Raw genomic sequence first — 22,450 nt, 5'->3', positions numbered from 1 at the left:
TGAAAATTTTGAAAAAGTTTATTATTAATTATTGACCAAATAGTCCGTAAAATAAAAAATTATTATTAAAATTTGCATATAAAAATTTGCAAGTTTTTTGTAAATCTAACCAATGTAAAAATTTAACAATTTTAAACTAAGATAACTCAAAAAATAATCTATATCTATATATATTGTAAAAGAATGAGCTGCCTATACTAAAATCCATAGTCAAATTAACGTGCTTAGGAAATCGAAGTCATGCCAAATATATAAAAATTTCATTATTATTTCATTTTAGTTATTAATTTAGTTATTTTGGGAAGTCCACATATAGAGAAATAAAATTTTTAAGACATATTAATTAACTGTTTAAAGAATTACTTGTTTTGTATGGACAATATTATAAATTCACTTCAAGTATGACTTTACTGAGCAGTAGTTATATTCAATTTTCTACTAGAATGTTTATCAGTAACTAATAGGTTTCTAAAATATACTAACTTCATGTAAATATTCTTTTTAATATAAAATAATTATTTTCAATTAAATTATTTAAAATATTTTCACACTTCAGAAAGGTAGAAATTCTTACTTAATTATGTTAAATGTATTGCTTCTAAAAACAGCTGCTACATATAATTTTATAGTTAGGTTTTTGTTATGATATTTTGTTACTAAATGCTAAGCGCATTATATATATATTATTTCAAATAAATATATAACTATATATATCACTTATATGATATAATAAATTCATTTAAAATTTTGTTGCATTTTTGCATACATTCACAATAAAAAATAACCAATTTTTTACCCAGTTTTAAAGAAATATATTCATCCATATATTATAATAGTAACTTTAAAGGAATTTTTGATATTGTTTTTATAATATGTAAATACCAAATTATAATACAACTGTAGAGTTTCACAATAAATTATTATTAATTATAACTTAACTAAAATATATAAACCTTTTCAATAACGTAATAAATTTGGACTATGTATACTATATACTTTCTTCATAAGTTTAATAATTGTTCCTATTATTTGGCAAGATTTTATTAATACATTACACTTAGCCAATATATAAATAAAATAAATAATAATAAAATTACAGGATAAATTAAAAATATTTAAAAGTATTAACGTATATAATAAATTACAACTTTCGTTATATATATACATATATTGATTTAAAAATTATAATTAATTGTTTGGAATGCTCGTTATGTGATAAAGCTATATTGCCATATGCATTATTATTGGCCTAATAGTGTTGAGTAAAGCAGATCTTTGTAGTCTATTTAAGTACTCTTTTGTAGTTTCTAAAGACAAAAAAGAGAAAGATATGAAATATACTAAAATTATACGGGCGTTAATAATGTACCATAGTAATAATTATTTTCGCTACAATTTGATTTGCTTTAGTAATTATTTGGCCTATTCGGTAGAGGTGGTGCATTGCTGCTACGATTAGGTATAGGAGGTGGCCCACGTCTGGCAGGTAACGGTGGCGGTGGACCCATTGGTGCTCCATTCGGTACTGTTACAGCTCGACGTGGACTTTCTATATTATTAGCATTGTCTGTACACATTGCCGGTGGAAAAGGTGGCGGTGGATGCCTTGGAGCCGGCATATCATCTTGTATTTCTTCATAAATATTGCTTGTTAAATCATAATTATCTCCCAAATCTGCAGATGCTTGTTTAGACTGATGTAAAGGCGTTGAAACTGGTGTTACATTTTTACTTTGCGTTTGTCGTGGAGGCGTAGGTGGTACAGAGCCTCCACCTCCTGAACCGGATCCAACCGGCGACCCTTTACCAGATGATGAATGTAACGGCGACTGTTGTTCAGTAGGCGTTTGAGATTTAGATGAAGGAGTGTTTTCTCCACTATTAGCCAATGCACTTATAGCTGCTGGACGCTGGGGCGCTACTTGTATAGGCTGAAGTGGTTGCTGCATTGGTTGTGGTGGCATAGGGGGCTTAGCAGGTTTCTGTAACATTTCCGGCACCACACTAATAACACCAACATGTGGTAAATGTCGTGGTGAATTTTTCGGTGACATAGGCATAGGTGGTCGGGCCGGTGCAGGACGTGCTGGTGGCTGCTTTGGTCTTTGCGGTATTTCAGGTGTAACGTTAATTAATTGTGCTTGTTCCTGGGGATTTGCACACAGTGCAATAGTGTTAGTCGTACATAATTCGATTTCATTATCAACTAAATGCTGCCAATCTTCAGATTTTAATTCAAAATGCAATTCCAAACCGCAAATATTAGTTTGACGTTTAGCAACAGCATTCAGAGCCGATTCACCATCACGGAATGTAACCCACATTGTGTCTTCGACATAACGTACAAGTGTTACTTCACCCATTTTAGATAATTCCTGTATTAAAGTTGACATAACATTTTCATCATAAATTGTGGGTCCGTCTTCATCCGCAGAAGCTTCGATTACATGTACCACGATTGTCGAATCCGGTGGGCCCAAATCTTTTATAACTTCTTCGAAAACCTATTCAAAAATAGCAGACAACAAATTTGTTAAAATTTATCAGTGTTTAACATATATAACAAAAATTTAATTTTTTCTTACTTCACGACGACGTTGCTGTTCAATTTCTACAATTTCAGCATCAATAATTGCAATTACTGGACGATGATCGCTTTGTTTAAGTTCTGAACGACCATAATGTATTAACTTTCCCGGATTCCATTCGGTAGCTATAAAATCAGATTCTGCTAATGCTTTTCGACGTCTCCATAAAACTCTATCTGTCCAGGCTGGTGCACGTTGCTTTTCAGATGTATCATAATCTTCACTAAACAAATCATATTTGTAAGTTGGATCAAAAGATATTTCACCTTCCAGAAAATCACTGAAAACATTGTTTGCTTCTTGCTCTTTTCTTAATTGCTCATTTTCCAAAACTGCTGCCAAATCACCATTGCGAACTGCTTCTTTTAATTCTTCCTTATCCATATCAATTCGATAATTAAAGTCACCACACCAAAACACCCAATCATGTGATTTAAGCGTTCGCCCCATTGGAAAAGCTAATTTTCTAGTTATCTCTGCATAATCAGCATTACGCTCAGCCACCTATTGTACGTTTAGTTAACAGAATACAATATTATGAATCAAATATATGCAAACCTGAGATTGTCCAGCAGCGAAATGTGCACAAACGAAACATATCGATGTACCATGTAACACAAAACGTATAGCGCAAGCACCTTTGTTACCAGTTGCTCCGCCTAAGCCCGTCTTAACACAATCGATAGCTACATCACGTATATGTGGTGCATGCTCTGGACGTACATATATGTAGAGACACACGCCTACGAGTTGTTGGTAAGTCAGCAATACATAATCGTTATCTCGAGATATAGTTTTCTGCAATTCCTCAGCCCATAATTTTGCATTATCTGTACTTGCTGCAACAATATTTGAAGCATTAAGATCAACAATTTCCTGAAAACCTATAGCATAAATATCCACGGGATGACCAGCATTCTCGGATGGATTATTGACATCAACTAAAGCTTTTGAGCGTGCCAGTGCATGCGAATCCAACAGCCAATCTGATAAAGAATCCTTAAAAACGATACTACGGAAATGCTTCCCGCCATTTACGTTGTAAGTGCCTACTGCAATTCGAGCTGTTTTCGGTTTTATGTACTCAGTATATCGTTTACACATTTCACGTAATACTGTCGTAGGTGCATGTAACATATTTGAAGGCAATAGTATTCGAGCACGATCCGCTAACTCTGAACTTAGTGTTGAGCCCACTAGCAAAATGTCAATTGCTTCCTGCAAATTCAAATAAAATTCATATTCAGCAAAAACACTTATTGCGCGATAATTACCTGTTTTGAGTTGTCCAATAAATTGTTTTGTATAGTCCGCGCAGCTGAACGTGCGCCATCCATTAGTTTTGAACCACCCTGGATCGCACCCGTACCCGCATATATTTTACTTACTTCATTACCATTATTTATCCACATTTGCCGAAAAATTTCTTCAAAACGAGAAAAATTCTGTTTCTTCTCACCCAGTTTCAAAGCTATTATTTGTTGATTTAATGTATCCAAACCTAAATACGTTTGCACACAGTTTGTGCGGTCTAAGCAATCCAAGCAGTTTGTTCGTATAACACCAAATTGCTCACGTACCACTTCATCGTTACATGCGTAGAAAATGCCGTAATTAACACCGGATGCATTTAAACGTTCCTTTAGTTTGGATAAAGCAGAAAAATTACCACCTCTGCATTCCTGATGGTAGTCGAATATAATGTGTGGTACATCTTTATGTGCCGACATACCATGATGCCGCTGAAACTCATTGCTAAGCATAGCTTCTCCTTCTTTGCTGCCAATAAGTGAAGTGCCTAATAAATTTATAATAGTTTGGTAACCGTAGCGTTGTTTCATCATAGACATATGACGATCAAAAGCAGCGGCAGAAGCCTCAAATCCGCGCGATAACTTAACTTTATGGGAACCCACTTGAACTCCAGGCTGTTCCCAAAAGAGCGGTACTGAACCACGAGTTTGTACGTAACTAGTAACCTCATTATCAACATAAATTACTTGCTCCGTTTCCACAAAATTTGCTACATGTCCTTCATCATTAGTACCTGAAAATGAAATATATATGTAAGTATATAAATTTTAATATAGTAAATAAGGTTAGAAGTTTTTACCTCTTACATTAAACCGTGTACCAGCACGTTCACAACTTAAACGTGATATAATTGCTGCTCTTGCTTGCTTTGCACCGATATATACCGTCCGAACTTCAACCGAACCACACATAGTTTTTATCAACCAAGCCTGACAATCTATACCGTAACGCAACATATGTATATGCATCATACGATTCCAGAAAAAACGATTATCCGTTTCATCAGTTTGATAACGACGCTGAGCACATAATGTAATGTCAAATTTACTAATACTTATTGAACTAGTATTTGTGTGAGCAAAATAAAATGTTCCCGAGTTAAGTAGTTTTCGAACTTCCGAAATTTTATCCTCATTAGGTGCTGCATTCTGCAATGATACGAATTGGGTTTGTGTGATGCGAAAAATTTCTACATCACCAATTTTTCCCATCGACACACAACCAGTGACCAGCACTAGAAAGAGCACAGTACTTTCGCCAGCATTCAATTGAAGAACTCCCAAGCAACCATAAGCATCACATACTTTAGAATACTGTTTACGTATAACTTCGGTTTCTTGTGACGTTAACAAAGCCACAGCATGTGACTCAAAGAGTATGCTATCATTTTTATTCCGATGTTCCAGTAATACGCTATGCGGTGAAGGCGCAATGGATTTCTCCAAAACACGTATTACTTTCGACATAGCCATATTGATATTTAATTATTAATAAAACTAGGAATGTTTTATTAAAGACTTTTCCCCTTTTTACATTAAACGGAAGTGGGTTTCTAATTTTCTTACTAGATCATCTGAAAAATATTAAAAAAAAATTAAAAGTGGCGCTTTGAAACATATTTTAGTTAAATAATAGTTGATTTTCTCGATAAAATATTTATTTACAATTAAATAGTTTAAAACTAATAAAACTGTTAGATTAAATTCGAAATAATCTTAATTGTTTTATAATCGATATATGATAATCGATATATGTATATAAGCTATTTCGGGAAAACCAGCAATTATAAAATAATGGTTAACTATTCTTCACGACGTAAGTTTTGGGAAATTAAGAAATTAATAAAATAAATAAAATTTTTAAATGTAATCTAAGCTATTCAACACAGTATATGCTCCCATCTATTAGTAATAATTATTAATTCTTATGAAATTCTACAAACTTGGAAAAATTCTTTAAAATAAATTAATTATTAATTAACTTAAGTATTTAATCACTGTATTATTACACTTGTGTCCTAGTTTCTTCACAGATTATTTTAATATTAAAAATGTTTCTATAAAACATTTGTGCGACTTAAACAACACTTTTATGCTTGAATGCTCAAGTTATATATTTGCTTTTTAAAGATCATGAAAACAAGAAGCACTAATGCAAATTCAAAAACTATGTACGGAAAACAATAACTATTGAAATTGCAATGGTGGGGCATTGCATACTATAACTATTTTTTAGTACGACCAAAATTCATTTAAATGGATAGTGCGAAAGAACACATTATCCAATGAAAGTGAATTAAGGATAATGTATTCACTTTTATTGGATTACGAATTGTTACGCACTATCCACTTAAATGAGTTAAGCAAAATTGAAGTTTTAAAAAATGCTAACTGATTCATAACATAACATAATGTTCAAACATTTTTAAAATTTTTTCTATAGAGGCTATTTCATTTTTTAACTTCTGAATTTAAAAATTTAGCAAATATCTTTTTTGTTTAATTTGTTTGGGAATAGTTCACAAAATTTTAAAATCCTTTTTTTATTTTATGGTTTTCATTTAAAACTTACACAAACAAAAAATACAGTTCTTCACACTTTTAAGTGTCGAAATCAAAAATAATACTTAGAATTTCAAAATGTGTACAGTAATTTTATTAATGATGGATATTCGGTTCGCAATTATTTGATAGTTAATAATTTTCTGTAGATATTAAGGTTAAATTTATATCAACTTTTTTTTATTAATTGGACTCCCAGTGATAACTTGGTAACATGCAATACTCGCCACAAATATAAGTACTTTTGCCATTGCAATTTTTTGCAAAGGTTATTTATTGACTAAATGTTGAACTGGAAATGTAATGAACTCAACACTTTTTTACAAAGTAAATACATTTCCCCGAAAACAATGTAAAAAAAGATTAGATTAAAATTGTACATAAAGGTCTATATGTTATTAAAAAGTCAACCAAAGGTATATGATTAAAATCGTACTTAATTCATAGATTAGAATAGGTGCATATAATTACTATATCCAATTCGTTACCTTTCGACCTAGTGACAATATTCCGCATTTATATTTCCCCTAATGACAAATAATTTTGTTACTCACAAGCGTATTCAACCGCCCGTTTTTAAGAAAAATCTTTCCAGTGCTGGATTTTAATCATAGAAGAAGTCTTTCCTGTCTGGAACTATATATATCAAAAACGATTACTACTCGTGGCAATACTGGCACATCTGTGGCAGAAGTAGTTCATGCCTTTAAAAACCAAATTTGTTGCGCTAGAAGGAATCAGCGGACCCATTTTACCTTATTAAAGCAATGAATTCGATTATCTGTGCCAAACTAAAAATATGGAGAGATGGTAGAACCAATTATTGTTTCTTTACGTAACTTAGGGGAAACCTTATATCAGCTGATACAAACAATGACCAATTACATTGCACTTCTGTGTATGTGAGCTGTTTAGTGATCGGATAGAGCTTGTGTTGTTTGTGTTTTTATATAGTTTTGCGCTGTGTGTTCTATCGTAATTAATGACTTTTTCTGCATTCTGCCCTATACATTTTCTATGTTCGCTACGTCTACTACAACTAATTCAATCTTAAGGTTCTAACTGAATAAAATCAACATCTCAGAACAAAAAAAATGTTGTTCAGCTAAAAAGAAGAATGCAATGAATACTCAGAAACTAGTAAAGCACTACAATTTTCAAAACAAACAACAATTCATCCATATTCCATTCGTTCCTGAGGATCGTTTTATTTAGAAGAACTTCAAGTCAATTTGAAAAGTAACAAACGAAGGTTTAACGAATACTGAGGCATTCAAATGACCACAAGAACCAAAGGACCACTATTTGTGATTGTGTGTTTGTCTATTATAAAATGAATTAAATCCAAGAATTTTCAAACATCTATTTTTTTCCCCCCTAAATTTTTCCATGTTTTGGCACGACCCAAAGCCCAAAATATGCAATGACCTAGAACGTGTTTTTTTGAGGGTATCAATTTTTGTTCTCATTATGTGTTATAAGTGTTTTTTTATATTAAAAAATTAAAAATGTGTGATCTGTGTTTTTTAATTAAATAATTTTAGATGATTCTGTTATCGTTGTAAGTGTTGTTTATTTTATGTATTTTCATTCCTGATCATTTCTACCTAACATGCTAAGTACAAACAATTGCGAATAGCTAACAAATATATGAATTTTCTAATGAGTTTATGCTTGAATCTAAAAACAGCTCTTAAGTCTTGTCAGTAAAAAATTTGAAGCGAATAAAATAAACACAAAAAAGAAATTGAACAAAGAAGTGGTTTTTTAATAAGGCAGCTAAGATCTCCCTTATGGTGTATCGTTCAATATTAATATTTAAATTAAATACAACTCTGAGATCTATGGTGGGAAATTGATTGCACATTTGTGGATTCTACAGTTACGTTTAAAATTTACAGTAAATTAGCACACAAATTAGTTATATGACTGTGAAAGATTTTGATTTTCTACTATGCATATAAAAACATCAAATAATTAATATACTTAAAAACAAACAAAAAATACAATTGTTTAACTTTTGTGTGAAAAAACTTTAGATCACAGCGAAACACGTTTTTAAATTACAATAAAGCAAATTTCTGAACTTTTTAACCTTCAAAAGCTACAACAGACAGAGCGGGATTGAAACTTTTCGCACTATAGAACCGTTTACCAATTACACTAATAGTGTAGTCACTTCCAATAAAAGCTTTGTTAAGGAAACTTAAACTAAAGACTACCGCAATAATTTTATAATTTCTAAAGCCATTTGCAAAGCAAACACGGTAGAGATTTCTTCGCGAAGTAACGAAATAATATTAAAATGGAAAGAAGTAATAGTTCTGAAACCGAAGATGAAACAGTTCATTTAATTGAACCAAGGGAATCAAGGAGTCAGGAGGAATTTAATAAAGATGTTATGAATTTTTTCATACACTCATTGTGTCCGCTAAACGTAATAGAAGATAAATACTTTGCTAAACTTTTTCCCGGTGAAAGATATACAATAATGAACAAGAAGGAATTAGAGGACAGCATAATTAACAATCATTATGAACAAATGAGAGGTATGCGTTACACTTTTAATGATGCTGAATGTGTTTGCCTTATGATTAACATTCGCGAAGAATTTGACTGTCTTAGAATTGGTGTGACTATGCACTGGATTTCCGATGATTTGCGCAGGCGATCAAAAGCTGTGACAATTCGCAAAATTCAAGTAAACGCGCCGTATTATAGGCCTATACCTAGAGACTTAGAAGTTGTAATGAGGGACTTTCAATTCAATTATGATGTTGTAGACGGCGCCGTAGGAAACTATAACAACCCATTTATATCATCTTTTAAGAAATTTGGTGTAGTATTGGACAGTATTATCATGAACAATGCAACTGCGAATGGAAATGAAGTAAATTATACTCGTATTAAAGTTTGTGCAGATTTGATGTGCGTCGCTCAGACGCTTACTTTATGCGCTATAAATGAAGCCAATGCATTTTTACATACATCGACTCATATAATGGTAGGTCTACATTACAGTTTACTGAAGAAATGTAATATTCTTTGGGGTCGACATTCAGACCATAATTTGAAAATGATAAAAGACATATTAGGTTTTGAAATTCTCAGAGTCCATGCTGGAGATTGGAACAATTTATACAAGTCTTTACAAGTAATATATAAAATAAGACCTAAAATAACGGAACTTCAGAAAACATTAAATCTCGATATTTTGATAAATGAACGAGAATTTAAATATTTATACGAATATTTGAAATGTATGGAACCTTATACAGAGGCACTTGATATTTTGCAAGGAAAGGAAAACACATTTTTTGGTATTGTGTTACCTTGCTTACTTACGTTGAGAAAAAAATTCAAAAGAATACATAGAAAAGGTTTAGCATATTGCAAACCTCTATTGGAAACTTATATTCAGAGCTTCGATTACCGGTTTAATAATATTTTTAGATATAACCATGATGATGGCATTAATGCGTCACTTGCTGCTTTATCATATCCACGTTTTAAAGATAACTGGTTACATTTGGTCAGCGCTGCAGAACGTGCTATTATTTTAAAGCATTTTAAAAATGCTATTACCAACGAGTTGAGTGAAATTCAATATAATAGATCTCCAATGGTCGAAAGTTTCTTTACATATGACAGCGATTCAGACTCAGATAGACCATCGCGACCAAGAGCAAATGCTGTACATAACCGTTTAAAAAAAGCAGATCTAATAATGCAAATGTATTTTAATGAAGAGTCTAATGATATTACGCTTCTTAATAAATACCCACAAATAAAGAAAATTTTTTTGAAATATAACGCTCCTCTGCCTTCTGTAGAAGGAGTTAGAAACCTGAATATGAATAATTTGTGGTCGGAAAATATTGAGTTAGTAGAAGCGCGTTCAATTTTAAAGTACAATCTGGTTCAGAGTGAACAATAAAATCAACTATTTAATTAATACAATTTTACAATAATACAATTTGGAGTTTTAATTTTTTCTTTTAAACGATGAGCTTTTGGATTTTTTATATTTTTTTTTTTTTGTGTAAAAAGTACATCACATATGTTTGTTTGTAAATTTTTAATGCTTTTTCTTGAATTGCAATTCTTTGATTTTCGTTATCAGTGCTCTGTATCGGAATTTATTTTACGGCTTTAACACTTGCTTTATCCTTTCGTGAACTTGAAATACATTACTGAACATAATCACACAATCCGCCCCCATTTTTACAAAACAAAGTGTATAGATTTTTCACATGAATTTTCTTTGTAAATACTTTGAATTTTTATATTTTCATTCTTGTTAAGAGTTTCGTAGTTTTTCTAATAGCTATAGATATGATTATTTTTGATTTGTAACAAAAACTATTTTATTAAATTGGTTTATACCTTAAATATGAGATATTATTAATAAAAAAATTCCAAGCTTTATATGAAACTGCAAAAATTTTCACTGTGGGAAAAATGAATTTGATTATTGACAGCACAACATTTTTTTTAACTTAAAAGCAGTGTTGGTAAACATTTCAATCACGAACTTCTTATTTACTTTGATTGAATGTACAATTGTATATTGGCCAGACAGAGCTTCACATGGTAAAAATCTTTATTTATTCTTTATATGAACTAAAATCTTTTACAAAAAATTAAATTTCATATGACGTAAAGCAATAAACACATTATTATATATAGTTTAAATTCATACACATAGGAACCGAATTTCAAATATAACTATAAGAGTGTTAAATATGTATTGTTGGTTGTGTAGCTCAAGGGTGTTACAAACACAAGTAAAATACAAACTGAGAGTGTAACAGAAATAAAGTGCCAAATTGCGCTATTTACACGCCATTTCATGGAACAGGTTTTTGTAAAGCCTGGTGAGAACACCAGTGCCGCACAAGTAAACCATACAAAAATTTAAATTCAAACTAAAACAGCTGATTCACACATCAACAAGTTTGTGTAACATGTTTAAATTCCGAAAATTTCAAGATGTCATGTTCTCTCAGATGTTCTCATTTACTCGGAAATTTACTGGGGAACGCATTTGTGTATACACAGTGTTACTCAAAGTTACTACGAGTAGCTCGTGGAACAGACCTAATTTGTATAAAAGAATAATTCAACAATCGTTAAAGTCTGAAGTGCTATTATTATTTCTTTGCGCTTTTATCGATATAAAACGACTATTTTCAAGTATTTTTTATAAAAAATGCAAAAGAATAATAGAGCAATACATTTTGAATACACTATAAAAAAAGAAAAGAATTAATAGTACATTCACACTTTCCATTTAGACACTTGTTTATTTATATTAATGAATGAACGTTAACATTAGGTCTGTTCCACGAGCTACTCATAGTAAAACATGAGTAAAACAGAAGTAAAATTTACACAAAATGCCTTTTCGGTGGCTCGCAAGTACGGCAAAAAATGCATGTTGGCCTATGTTGGCCACGCGAGTCATTGGCATCACTGTTGCAATCTGTCAAATGTTTTATTTTGACAAACAGCAAATCTTGTATATGTGCATATAAATCAAATATATTTTTATAAAAATATTATAAAATTAAAATGAACAAGGAATTAAAAGGAATGGTAAGAATATTGAAAATTTAAAAATAAAACACTAAGATAAGTAAATTTTTGTAGGTACTGTCGATGTTGGGAGAAGGAAGCAACGTTTTGCAGAGGCCGAGGGATGCAAGTTGTTTCACGGATTTTTTAAATGTTATGAATGCCGCAACAACCTCCTCTGAAGATTCTCTTCCTTTCGTGTCAAGTAGCACTCTAGAAAACACTTTGTTTCCTTTGTGGTCCATAGTTTGGGTGTATTTCTATAAAAAATTTTTTAGAAAAACTTCAAAAATTATGTTTGTTTATTAATTTTACGTATGTAAACTACAAATTAAAAGAAATAAAATAAATGTTACTTGGTAATAACTAACATAATAAAAAATTCAATGTGCTTAATACTTACGATTTCTCCATTCTTATTATTTCTTCGTTACTTTTCAAGATTTTTCAAATTTTTGAATTCTGTTTGAATTTTTATTTCCTCAATTTTTGACATTTGATTGCACTATTCGTTGGAATTTTCAATGAAGGTTCACAATAGTTCGCTTATTGCGTTGGTAACATTTTTTTTTTACTGACCGATGTGGTTGGCCAGCATAACTATGCTGGCCGAGGTAGAGAAAATATTGTTGTTGTTTTGCATACATTGCGGCCAGTACAGGCCTGCATAGGCCAACAACTTGCTGTTTTTTGCCGTACTTGCGAGCCACCGAATACGCCTAAAAATACTTCAAAATTTGCTGGTGGAACGCGCTTATGTATACACAGTGTTTACTCAAAGTTACTATGAGTAGCTCGTGGAACAGACCTATTATATGGTAATGAGCTCATTTATGCAGCTGAACTTCTATAAACTTTTATAAACATCACTTATAAAGGTGCATCCACACCAAAGCGAACGAATGCGTTTATATACATTCTATATATATCAATTACATATTCAATTAATAAAAACAAAAATTTCATTTAATATTTATTAACTCAGTACTTTTGTTTACAGCTTAGCTGTTGTTGTTTACATTTTAAATAAAAAAATGACACATATATAACATTTTGGTAATTTCCCTTGTGCAAAATTAATTTAAATGATTACATTCGACATTTTTCAACTTAAATGAACTGATATATTGTTAATGAGCTCATTTATAAGAAAACTTTTTGTATAGTAAATCAACCTCATTATTATATATGATAAACCGCCTAAATGAGAAATTATGAATATGCTACAACGAATTATACATTTTTAATAGCATAAGCTTATTAAAAATATTTTTAATGTACCACCTTTAACAATTATTTACATATATAATCTAAATATTGCTTTATAAAAATGTCAAAAATAATAATGTAATGATTTGTTATCTACTACCTTTTGACAATTAACATATGTAAGAAATATATTGTATTTTGCAGGATATTATTTCGAACTTATAAAACAATGTCATATCTCACACATATCTTTAATAGCATTTTCAAAAAACTAACAACTTTCAAATATTATACACGAAAGCCTTGGTAACTCTATAAGTAAATGCGAGCAGCTGTTTAAATTTTATACCAGATTGGGATATTTAAAAACTGCATGGTGTATTTATGTCAGCTGCTTAACAGCTGTTATTTGCTGCATTTATTTGTTGTTCTCATTCTCTTGCCAGTTTGTCAAGGTTTTAAATAGAAAAACTTTTGTAGCGTTATAAATATAACTTTTTAATATATTTGTTGTTAAATCAAATTTTTTTGTGTCTGCTATATTAAGCGCATCAGTTTGGAAAAAGTTTAAAGCAGTACAGCTTCAATATCATTTTGGAAAATTTGCTTATACATTGAGTAACCATAATTTTTTTGTGACCTACACACAAGTCACCTTTAAGCGGAAACATAATACTTTATCTAGCAAAATGACAACTGATTTTGATAGTAAGTATAATATAGTGGATGAACCTACGCCTCTGAATACTGATTTATCAGGACATTATAAACAGTTGAGTAACTTCTCAATATTTATATTTTTTATTATACTAAATAAACTTTTAACCTTATAGGAGCTTCGCTTATTATACCTTACGCGAACGTTTGCCAGTGACGCTTACAAGTATAATTGATAATCTAGCCAAAGATAAAGATGAACTGGCAAATGAATATGGCGAAGTAAGTAACTACCCAATTTATCTAATTTTATATGAATTATTGTGTTAGCATTTTTAAAAAAAAATATGTTATTTTATAATTATTATTCTGTTGGGTTACATTTTGCTTTAAATATAAGTATGACTTTACATGTTATTGCATTTTTATATACTTACTTATCATATAAAAATGCGGTATCGTTTCCTGCTAGTTGTGGTTTTAAAAATCTATTAATAATATACTATATTCATAGGTAAAGCTTCTTAATTTTAATCATTCATTTTCTTAATAGAATGCTCGTGAGGAAATTAAAAACGTAGTTGGACTACTGTCAAAGCTCAAATATCAACTTCAAACTGACAAAAATCTGGAGCCATTCACAGAAAATGGTTTGACACAAATATTAGGTCTGTTCCAGGAGCTACTCGTAGTAACTTTGAGTAACACTGTGTATACACAGTAAATTTTAATTGAATTTTACTACGTGTAGCTCGTGGAACAGACCTGTTATATCCCAATTTGCGATAATAATTTACAAAATTTTTATTTTTTATTTGATACTTAGAACCAGATAAGCATGTTTGGAACGACTTCATTGAAAAATTGCCAGATGGCAAGAATACCTTTTTCGAAACTTGCTGGCTCTATGCTGAGTGTTACATGTATCGGAAAGTTTCTTCATTTTTTGAAGCAACCACAGCGCTAAAGAGTTATGATTACTTTGCCAAACAAAAGGTCAATGCACTACAGATAAGTATAGATGCCATGGAAACAATAGCAAAATATACGCGTAACGTAGAAAAAAGTGCTGACATGTTTGTACGTCTTCTCAAAGTAAGTTATAACTGTAAAGTTTCAATTACAAATTAAAAATACATATATAAATTTATTTATAGCTTAATTTATGGGGTAATCGCTGTGATCTTTCTATAACATCTGGTAAAGAAGTAAAACCGACGGAGGATGCAGTTGAAATAATCAAGTCATTGGACTCTAATTTAATTGCCGATAATACGGCAGAAATTTGTGAATGTATACACACAAATGAAAGTCAACAATGTTCCGTTGATTTCGTCTGTGATAATGCCGGCTATGAACTTTTTACCGATTTCGTACTTGGCGAATACATAATCGATAAACAGCTAGCAACCAAAGTGCGTTTTAATGTTAAATCTATACCCTGGTTTATATCCGATGTAACACCTACTGATTTCTATTGTACGCTTAAATATTTGAGTGAACATAATTCACCAATTATTAGTGAATTAGGTAAAAAATGGACACAATTGGTTGAAGAGGGTAAATTTGAACTATCACCTCTTGAGCACTTTTGGACTAGTCCATATGAATTTTATAGGTATGTAGATTATAATAACTTTTAATTGGATTTTGTATCTACTTAATATATTAATTTCTCTTAAAATTTTAAAGAATGTCAGAAGTTCGTCCAGATTTGTACAAAAAACTTTCCGAATCTCGACTTGTAATTTTTAAGGGCGATTTAAATTATCGTAAATTAATTGGTGACTACAATTGGGACAAAACAGAAAGTTTTGTTAAATGTTTACGTGGTAAGTTTAAGATTCTTTTGCTTTTTTCCAAAACTTTATACTTATATATTTATTTTTTTTATATCTCTTTAGGCTTTCAACCCACAAATATTTGCTCATTACGCACAGTTAAAGCTGATTTAATTTGTGGTTTGCGACCTGGTGTTGCGGAGGAATTATTTAAAATAAAACCGGACTGGATGACCACTGGTGATTATGGCGTTATACAATTCGCTCAAGGCACAAATTGTAATTGCAACTAAAATGTGGCATATCATTGATATTAAAATAATCAGCAGTTTAAAACTGCCAATATTGCATATTGTTATTGATAACTTACAAGGAAATACTCTAGGATTTTTAATATTATATATAATTGTTATATTAAGTGTTAAATTGAATTTAATTAAATTTTTTTGTATTTGTTATTTTAAAGAATTGTTATTGAACTTTAATATTATATGCGCTACTTACCAAAATACTTTATTTAAGGGCTATTATTTTGTATTGTCTAAATTTAAAATGGGTAATATGATCGTCTTTTTAACGATCCTTAATTGAAAGCTATTCATTCTAAAATATAAAGCTGTCAGCGGTACTATAAAAGCTGCTTACTGAATATTCCTGTTGGAATTGTTGGAATGTTTAATAACGATCTTAGTTTAATATTAAATAAAGTTAGAAACATAAAATTCCAAAAATAAATGTAAGCAATTTTGTACATATATCACATTTAGGATTAACAATGATTATAAATCATTAATATAAATAATTATGAAAATAGTTTAAAGTCTTAATAATTAAAATGTATTTAACTTGAGATATATACATTTTAAATGAAATATATTTTTTAGTGTAAATAGATAAACATTAAAACAAAAATCATATGCAGTTAAGAATACAAAAGCATTCTCTGTTTTATAAAATAAAGCTCCTATATTATAAATAAATTTACAATGATCCTATTCTAACATTATTTTAAACAACTATGCCTCAGCACAAAAAGACTTTTAACAAAAATTCGTTGATAGTAATCAAATCCTTAATTATAAAATGACAGCATAAAAAAGTGCGAATTACAAAATGATATATATTAAGATAGTAAACTTGGATAAAGGAATGACATAGCGTATTATTTATATGGAGATAGTATCTGTAAACTACTTTTTTTCTAATATTTGTGTGGATTATCTTAGATCTCGTTGATGTCACGGATTTTCTTTAGTTTTAAAATCTCTAGACTTGATATTATTTTAATATTACTTCATTCCTATTAGATCATACTTTAGAAAAATGCTCAAAATAAAAATTTAGTAAGAATTAAAAAATTATATATTGTTGAAGCCATGAAAAATTATGTAAATTAATCAAACTTAATTTTTTCAGTATTCTAATATATTTCTTTATATTCTACTTACCTAAGAACCGTTTGATAAATGTTCAAGAAACAAAAATTGTAAGAATTTTCGAGCACTTTTTAGTCAGTCTTTTAAAGACGTCATAATGTTTCCGAGAGGTTTTTTATTACCCCTTTAATGATGTAATATTATTGAAAAACTTATAAATAAAATTTTTAGAAAGCAAATAACGACAAGGATTGCTTTTAAACTGATCTGAGAAGTTCCCTGACATCATTATGCTACAAACGGTCTTTATCTTGTATTAACCAAGTTTCACTTTATTGACGGCTTCTTATAATCCTTATAAAATATACATCCTTTACAATTTAACTCCTTTGAAAAATTATATTATAACTGAAATACTTTCATGATAGATAAAAGATGGATATTTACTATTAAAAGAACACAAGAAAAGAAGATGAATTTCCGTCAGTTGAATATACATACCGCACACAAATATATACTTCCTTATATATATTCAAATGTATATTTTCTGCATATTAAGCAAAAAATTTGATTTTACTCCATATAATTAATAAAAAATAACTCTATATAATAAAATAAAATAACATACTTTCTTTATATAAAAAAAAATTAATTTTAAATTTCTACATCAGCTTTCATCAGCATGCTTTGAAAAACACCAGTTTTATATTTTTACTTAGTAAGTTTAATAATAAAGTTTGCATTTTCTCATATATAAACAAATATTTTTTCGCTTATTTATTATATTATTTACGTACTAGGCTTATACTTAGCATGTATACTACAATTTGTTAACTTCCTAAACAATTTCTATACAATATAATTGTACGTTTAATAAGAGTCTTAAAATTATATTACACATTAAAAATGTAAAAAAAAAATTATTAAAAAATTATCAAAGTTGTTAATAAAATATTTTAATTCAAATTTAAATGTCATATGACAAGAAATCTACAATAGTTTAAATAGAAAATGTTATGTTGAAAAATGTTAAGTTCAAAATATAAAAATGATATGCAAATTTCTTATTAATTTATAAAAATTTTTTATTTTTAATAATTGTTTTTATAAAATCAATTAATAAAAAATAATATTATTTACATAATTCAAAAAAAAATTATTTATTATCAGCCTAAAGTTTTTATGTTGTAAATTCTACAATTATTTTCCTGGATAAAATTTTATTTATAAATTTTTTATTTAAATTTAGTTCATTTTCTAAAAAGTTTTACTTTATTTTTATTTATGTATAAAAATTTTCCTAATATCACTCTAATTTGTATTACCAATTGATTTTAAATTTCTTTGATCTATATTTTTACTTGCTATAAACGTTAACATGATCTTGGTTTTTTTTTAATTTTGATAAAAACACATATTTTTAATTAATTTAAAAAATAATGACTTTAACATAATAATTTAAATACGTTTAGAATGAAAAGTTAGAATTAAATTTCAAAAAATATATTTATTATAAATCGATAATGGTACTTTTGCTTAAGGCAATTTTTAACATAAATATGAACTTACTTTCTTCCACTTTAGAATTATTAATTATTAAGAATTTATAATTTATGTTAGAATAATTGTAGACTTAATACATCCCAGTAGTAAATCAAAACGAAGCAACAAAGTAACAAAAATATGCATAAATAAATGAACTAGAAAAATTAAATTAAAAAAAATTAAAAAAATAAAACTAAAAAATACATATAAAAATATATTCACTTAGCCACTTATATATGCGCTTCATTAGAACCTAAAAAAAGTTTGAATTTGTACACTATCAAATTATTTATTATTAATTTTAATTAATATTTTAAAATATTTTACGTAACTATTCGCGTATTGTTAATTGGTATTTCAAATTAAAAATGAATAGAAGATTGACTAAGCAAATAAAAAAAACAACTAACAAGTAAAAAAAGAAATTAATGTTATTGTAAATCTGTATTTCATATATATTTATTAAATACACTCATTATTAATATGTAAATAAATATACAAAAAATATATTTGTAGAATTGTAAGAAAAAGAAAAGTATAACAGAATTTTTAAATGATATAACTGAAAAATATAATGAAATAAAAACAAAAACAACAACAAAAAAACTAAACCTTTTACAATAAATAGACAATAAATAAAATTGTGTGTGTATTATTTTAATTTCATATGTATTTTATTTCCTTTTTTTTTAATATTTAGACCAATAATGCATTTATGCGTCTGTTAAACTGAGTTTGGTATATGTAAATATGTATATGCATATGTGATTTTTTTATAAATAGAAAAATTTTATTTGTAATTGCTTAAGGTTATGATAAGTGGCTTACTTTCAAAAATTAATAACATAAATCAAGAATTTATAAAATATATAAAGTTCTAAATAAATGAAACAATATTTACTTGGTAGTTATAAATACATTTATAAAATAATATAAAAACTTAGTTATATACATATAAACATATACATAAATAAATATATATATGATTACATAAAACAAAAATTAATTGCAAACATTGCAAAACAATACGAAAAAAATTTTACATAAATTTCAATAATTCTAATATAAACTATATGTGGTTAAATTTTATAATAATTAAAAAAGAATAATTGATTAATATGTATAATTTCAATTTATTTATATAAACTATTTGATTTTTTTGTAAATATCTTTATTGTATATATATATATCTACATATATATATTTATATATATATATACCTTTATCGGCAGCCTATTGCATTTTATATCAAATGCAATAAAAAAAATAAAAAAATTTGATTTAAAATCTGCTGACGACATTTTTTTCCTAATTAATTAATAAAGAAATCTATTTCTTTTAACAAATTTTGTTTGATTGCTTTTTACAATAATAACAAACACTGTCTTTTATTATTTATTCTACAGCAAATCCACAAGTTTCTTCTACCGCCTGCGTCAGCTTATCACAGAGCAGTTGATAATTTTCGTAAGGTGGCAAATCAATACGATTAAAGCAAGTATGCGCTTTCGGTAAATTTTGTGTGGGCACGTCTGCTGTCAAATGTATAGTAAACAGTCTTGGGCCAAGTGCACCTGTGGATCCTTGCAGAGCACGGAACCCTTGTAATGGTACACGTGATGAGCCAGTTACAAATTGCAGCAAGCGTGCACGCATTTCGGATGAATACGATTCGACAACCTTTTTAGAGGAATAACAATTAAAATTATTTCATACAAACATACAAACATATATTTATTTAAATATTTTACCTGCCAGAACCATATCACTTGCAGTGTGTCAGGTGTACAATGTTTTAGTCTCGTATTATTACGCCAATCATTTACATCAATACTTGATATACCACCAATAACCAATTCCAATTCGCGTTCGTCAAATGGCCGCAATAAATAATTTGGTATCAATTCACAAAATCCTATAAAAATGATATTATTTAAAGATATAATTATTTTAATATAAAAAATTTTTTTAATTATTAATTTAATGTAATACTAACCTTTCTGTAACGCTAAAAATTGTTGCTCAATACCACGCATAAATCTGTAGTTTACGTATAGTTTTACATATTCTCTTTTGTTCTCTTCGGTCACCGGTATAGAGGCACCTGAAGGTTTCAGTTCGTGTACTACAAGAGCACCAAAGCTATTATTTTCTACACTAAACGTGGAATCAATAATGCCGTTTATGTTATTTTCACTAAAAAATATATGATTATTTATTTTATTTAAAAAATAATTACATCTATATACTAACAGCATCCAAGTCAAGCTGCGATGTAATTCTGGATCTACACCTTCAATATCACCCAAGGTTATAGGTTTATTAAGTAATTGCTTGTAAAATGGCGTAGTGAATCCACCATCTAAGCAATGACCATGAAAAACTGCTATACCCAATATACGCCCAACAAAATGAAAATACGACAGATGCTCAGGATTAACACCTAAACAAATTGACAACAATTTATTTCAAACTTGTAAAAATTTTAATCTTAATAATCAATAATAAAAATACTCACCAGAATCTGGATTAATTTGCAAAGTATAATGATCATCACGACTATATTGAAATAATCCATACTGAGGATTAAGCATTTCACGTGACAATAAGTGCAACCATTCACGTGCAACACCGCCATAATCAAGTCCCTCCTCCCCCTTAAACTTAACCATAAGACGTTTACGCATATCTTTTGCACGCATTTTCATAATCAGTCTGTAGCTCTCCTCAAAGATTTCGCTACGCGACACTTCTAAACGACAATGACCCGACTGTGGTTGCATTGCCTGCAGTTCGGTACGTAGTGCGCGCAATTTGCCCACTAGATCACGCCTATATTTAGGTAGTAGATCGGCGCCTTCAAGCAAACCTTGTGGTAAATCAGGCACCGCACTATGTTGGCTAGCAATTGGTGTATGTTGGTGTACATGCGGTACTGGTTGATGTGTATGACTTGGCGTATTTGCATTTCCAAGACTATTACTTGCAGCTGTACCAGATAAGGGATGTGATTGTGCTGGTGATAAATGTTGTATAATTGTACCATTACCTGTTGTAACTGAACCACCAGTAGAATTTCCAGGCGGCGCAACACCTGCAGGTATAGCACCACGACGTATCATTTGTAAAATATTACCATTTAGACGCGGATCTGTAAATTGTGTTGTGCGATTGTTATGGTCAACAAAATATACACGACCTGATTGTGTTTTACGTTGTTCCCAACCACTCGGTAGTGGTCCAATCGCATCTAGTGTTAAATTTTGTGTATCAAAGTCACGTGGTATGCGTGGATCATGCCATGTAGAGACACCAGAAGGTATATGATAGAAATAGACCTGACCTTGTTGAGTTGTACGCATTTCATAACCCGGTGGTAAGTCCATAAACGGACGTGTGCCCTGATTAGAACCATTTATTGCAGCATAGCGATGCGAACCGTTTCCACCACGAGAACCACGTGATGATCGCCTTCGCGAAGATTCATCAGTGCTGCGAGAACTACGTCTTTGTGAACGTTGTGGATTTCCAGCTGCATTAGACGAATTTGAAGTTGACGTTGAATGGCCACGATTATCACGAGTTTCCCGTTCTCTTTCTCGCCCATTACTATTACTGGGTGTTCCTGATGTCTGTGTTTGATGTTGGCTCGAATTCGCATTTGGACTTTGTACACCATTATTACTACTAACAGAATTGCCATTTCCCGAAGTTGGACTATGTCGTAAAGATAATTGTTCATTTTCGTTAGTCCAACCGTTCGTATGAGCAGATTGCGGTTGAGCAGTCTGATTATTTGCACTACCTGGATTACCGTTAACCTATAGAAATATTTAATCACT

At 29.6% G+C, this 22,450-nt stretch overlaps 3 protein-coding genes across 5 annotated transcripts in view; 1 reads left to right on the top strand and 2 right to left on the bottom strand.

The window, feature by feature from the left end:
- Positions 1-1,146: 1,146 nt before the first annotated feature.
- LOC119678379 (synaptojanin-1-like) lies at positions 1,147-11,025 on the bottom strand. Of its 2 annotated transcripts, none has more exons than XM_038090180.1 (7): positions 10,850-11,025; positions 4,702-5,475; positions 3,863-4,635; positions 3,147-3,806; positions 2,586-3,092; positions 1,370-2,504; positions 1,147-1,307 (listed from the first exon to the last, which is right to left on the bottom strand). In XM_038090180.1, exons 2-6 carry the CDS (start codon positions 5,372-5,374, stop codon positions 1,407-1,409), a joined length of 3,711 nt encoding a protein of 1,236 aa, XP_037946108.1. In that variant the 5' UTR covers positions 5,375-5,475; positions 10,850-11,025; the 3' UTR covers positions 1,147-1,307; positions 1,370-1,406. The 2 variants fall into 2 exon arrangements, with proteins under 2 accessions (XP_037946108.1, XP_037946107.1); XM_038090179.1 differs by lacking the exon at positions 10,850-11,025 and adding an exon at positions 6,952-7,165.
- Positions 11,026-13,616: 2,591 nt separating this feature from the next.
- On the top strand, positions 13,617-16,070 carry LOC119683483 (damage-control phosphatase ARMT1-like). Its single transcript, XM_038097166.1, has 7 exons — positions 13,617-14,021; positions 14,083-14,188; positions 14,460-14,556; positions 14,733-15,001; positions 15,064-15,524; positions 15,599-15,738; positions 15,811-16,070. The coding sequence occupies exons 1-7, from the start codon at positions 13,939-13,941 to the stop codon at positions 15,978-15,980; spliced, it is 1,326 nt and encodes a 441-aa protein (XP_037953094.1). The 5' UTR covers positions 13,617-13,938; the 3' UTR covers positions 15,981-16,070.
- Positions 16,071-19,935: 3,865 nt separating this feature from the next.
- The window catches only part of LOC119677371 (E3 ubiquitin-protein ligase Smurf1), a 30,081-nt gene continuing 27,566 nt past the window's right edge, over positions 19,936-22,450 (bottom strand). Inside the window, exons 5-10 of one of the 2 annotated variants that reach the window (XM_038088683.1) lie at positions 21,658-22,429; positions 21,127-21,597; positions 20,862-21,051; positions 20,605-20,804; positions 20,360-20,523; positions 19,936-20,288 (exon numbers count right to left, since the gene is read on the bottom strand). In XM_038088683.1, coding sequence (XP_037944611.1) covers positions 20,004-20,288; positions 20,360-20,523; positions 20,605-20,804; positions 20,862-21,051; positions 21,127-21,597; positions 21,658-22,429 — 2,082 coding nt within the window. In that variant the 3' untranslated portion in view covers positions 19,936-20,003. Of the gene's footprint in view, positions 20,289-20,359; positions 20,524-20,604; positions 20,805-20,861; positions 21,052-21,126; positions 22,430-22,450 lie in introns of both variants that reach the window. The other variant, XM_038088682.1, reaches the window with a different exon arrangement.

This window comes from Teleopsis dalmanni, chromosome 2 (assembly GCF_002237135.1).
Source record: "Teleopsis dalmanni isolate 2A chromosome 2, ASM223713v2, whole genome shotgun sequence".
Taxonomy (NCBI): Eukaryota; Metazoa; Arthropoda; class Insecta; order Diptera; family Diopsidae; genus Teleopsis; species Teleopsis dalmanni.
Note: the sequence above shows the minus strand (reverse complement) of the source record. Positions and strands in the feature narration are given on the sequence as shown.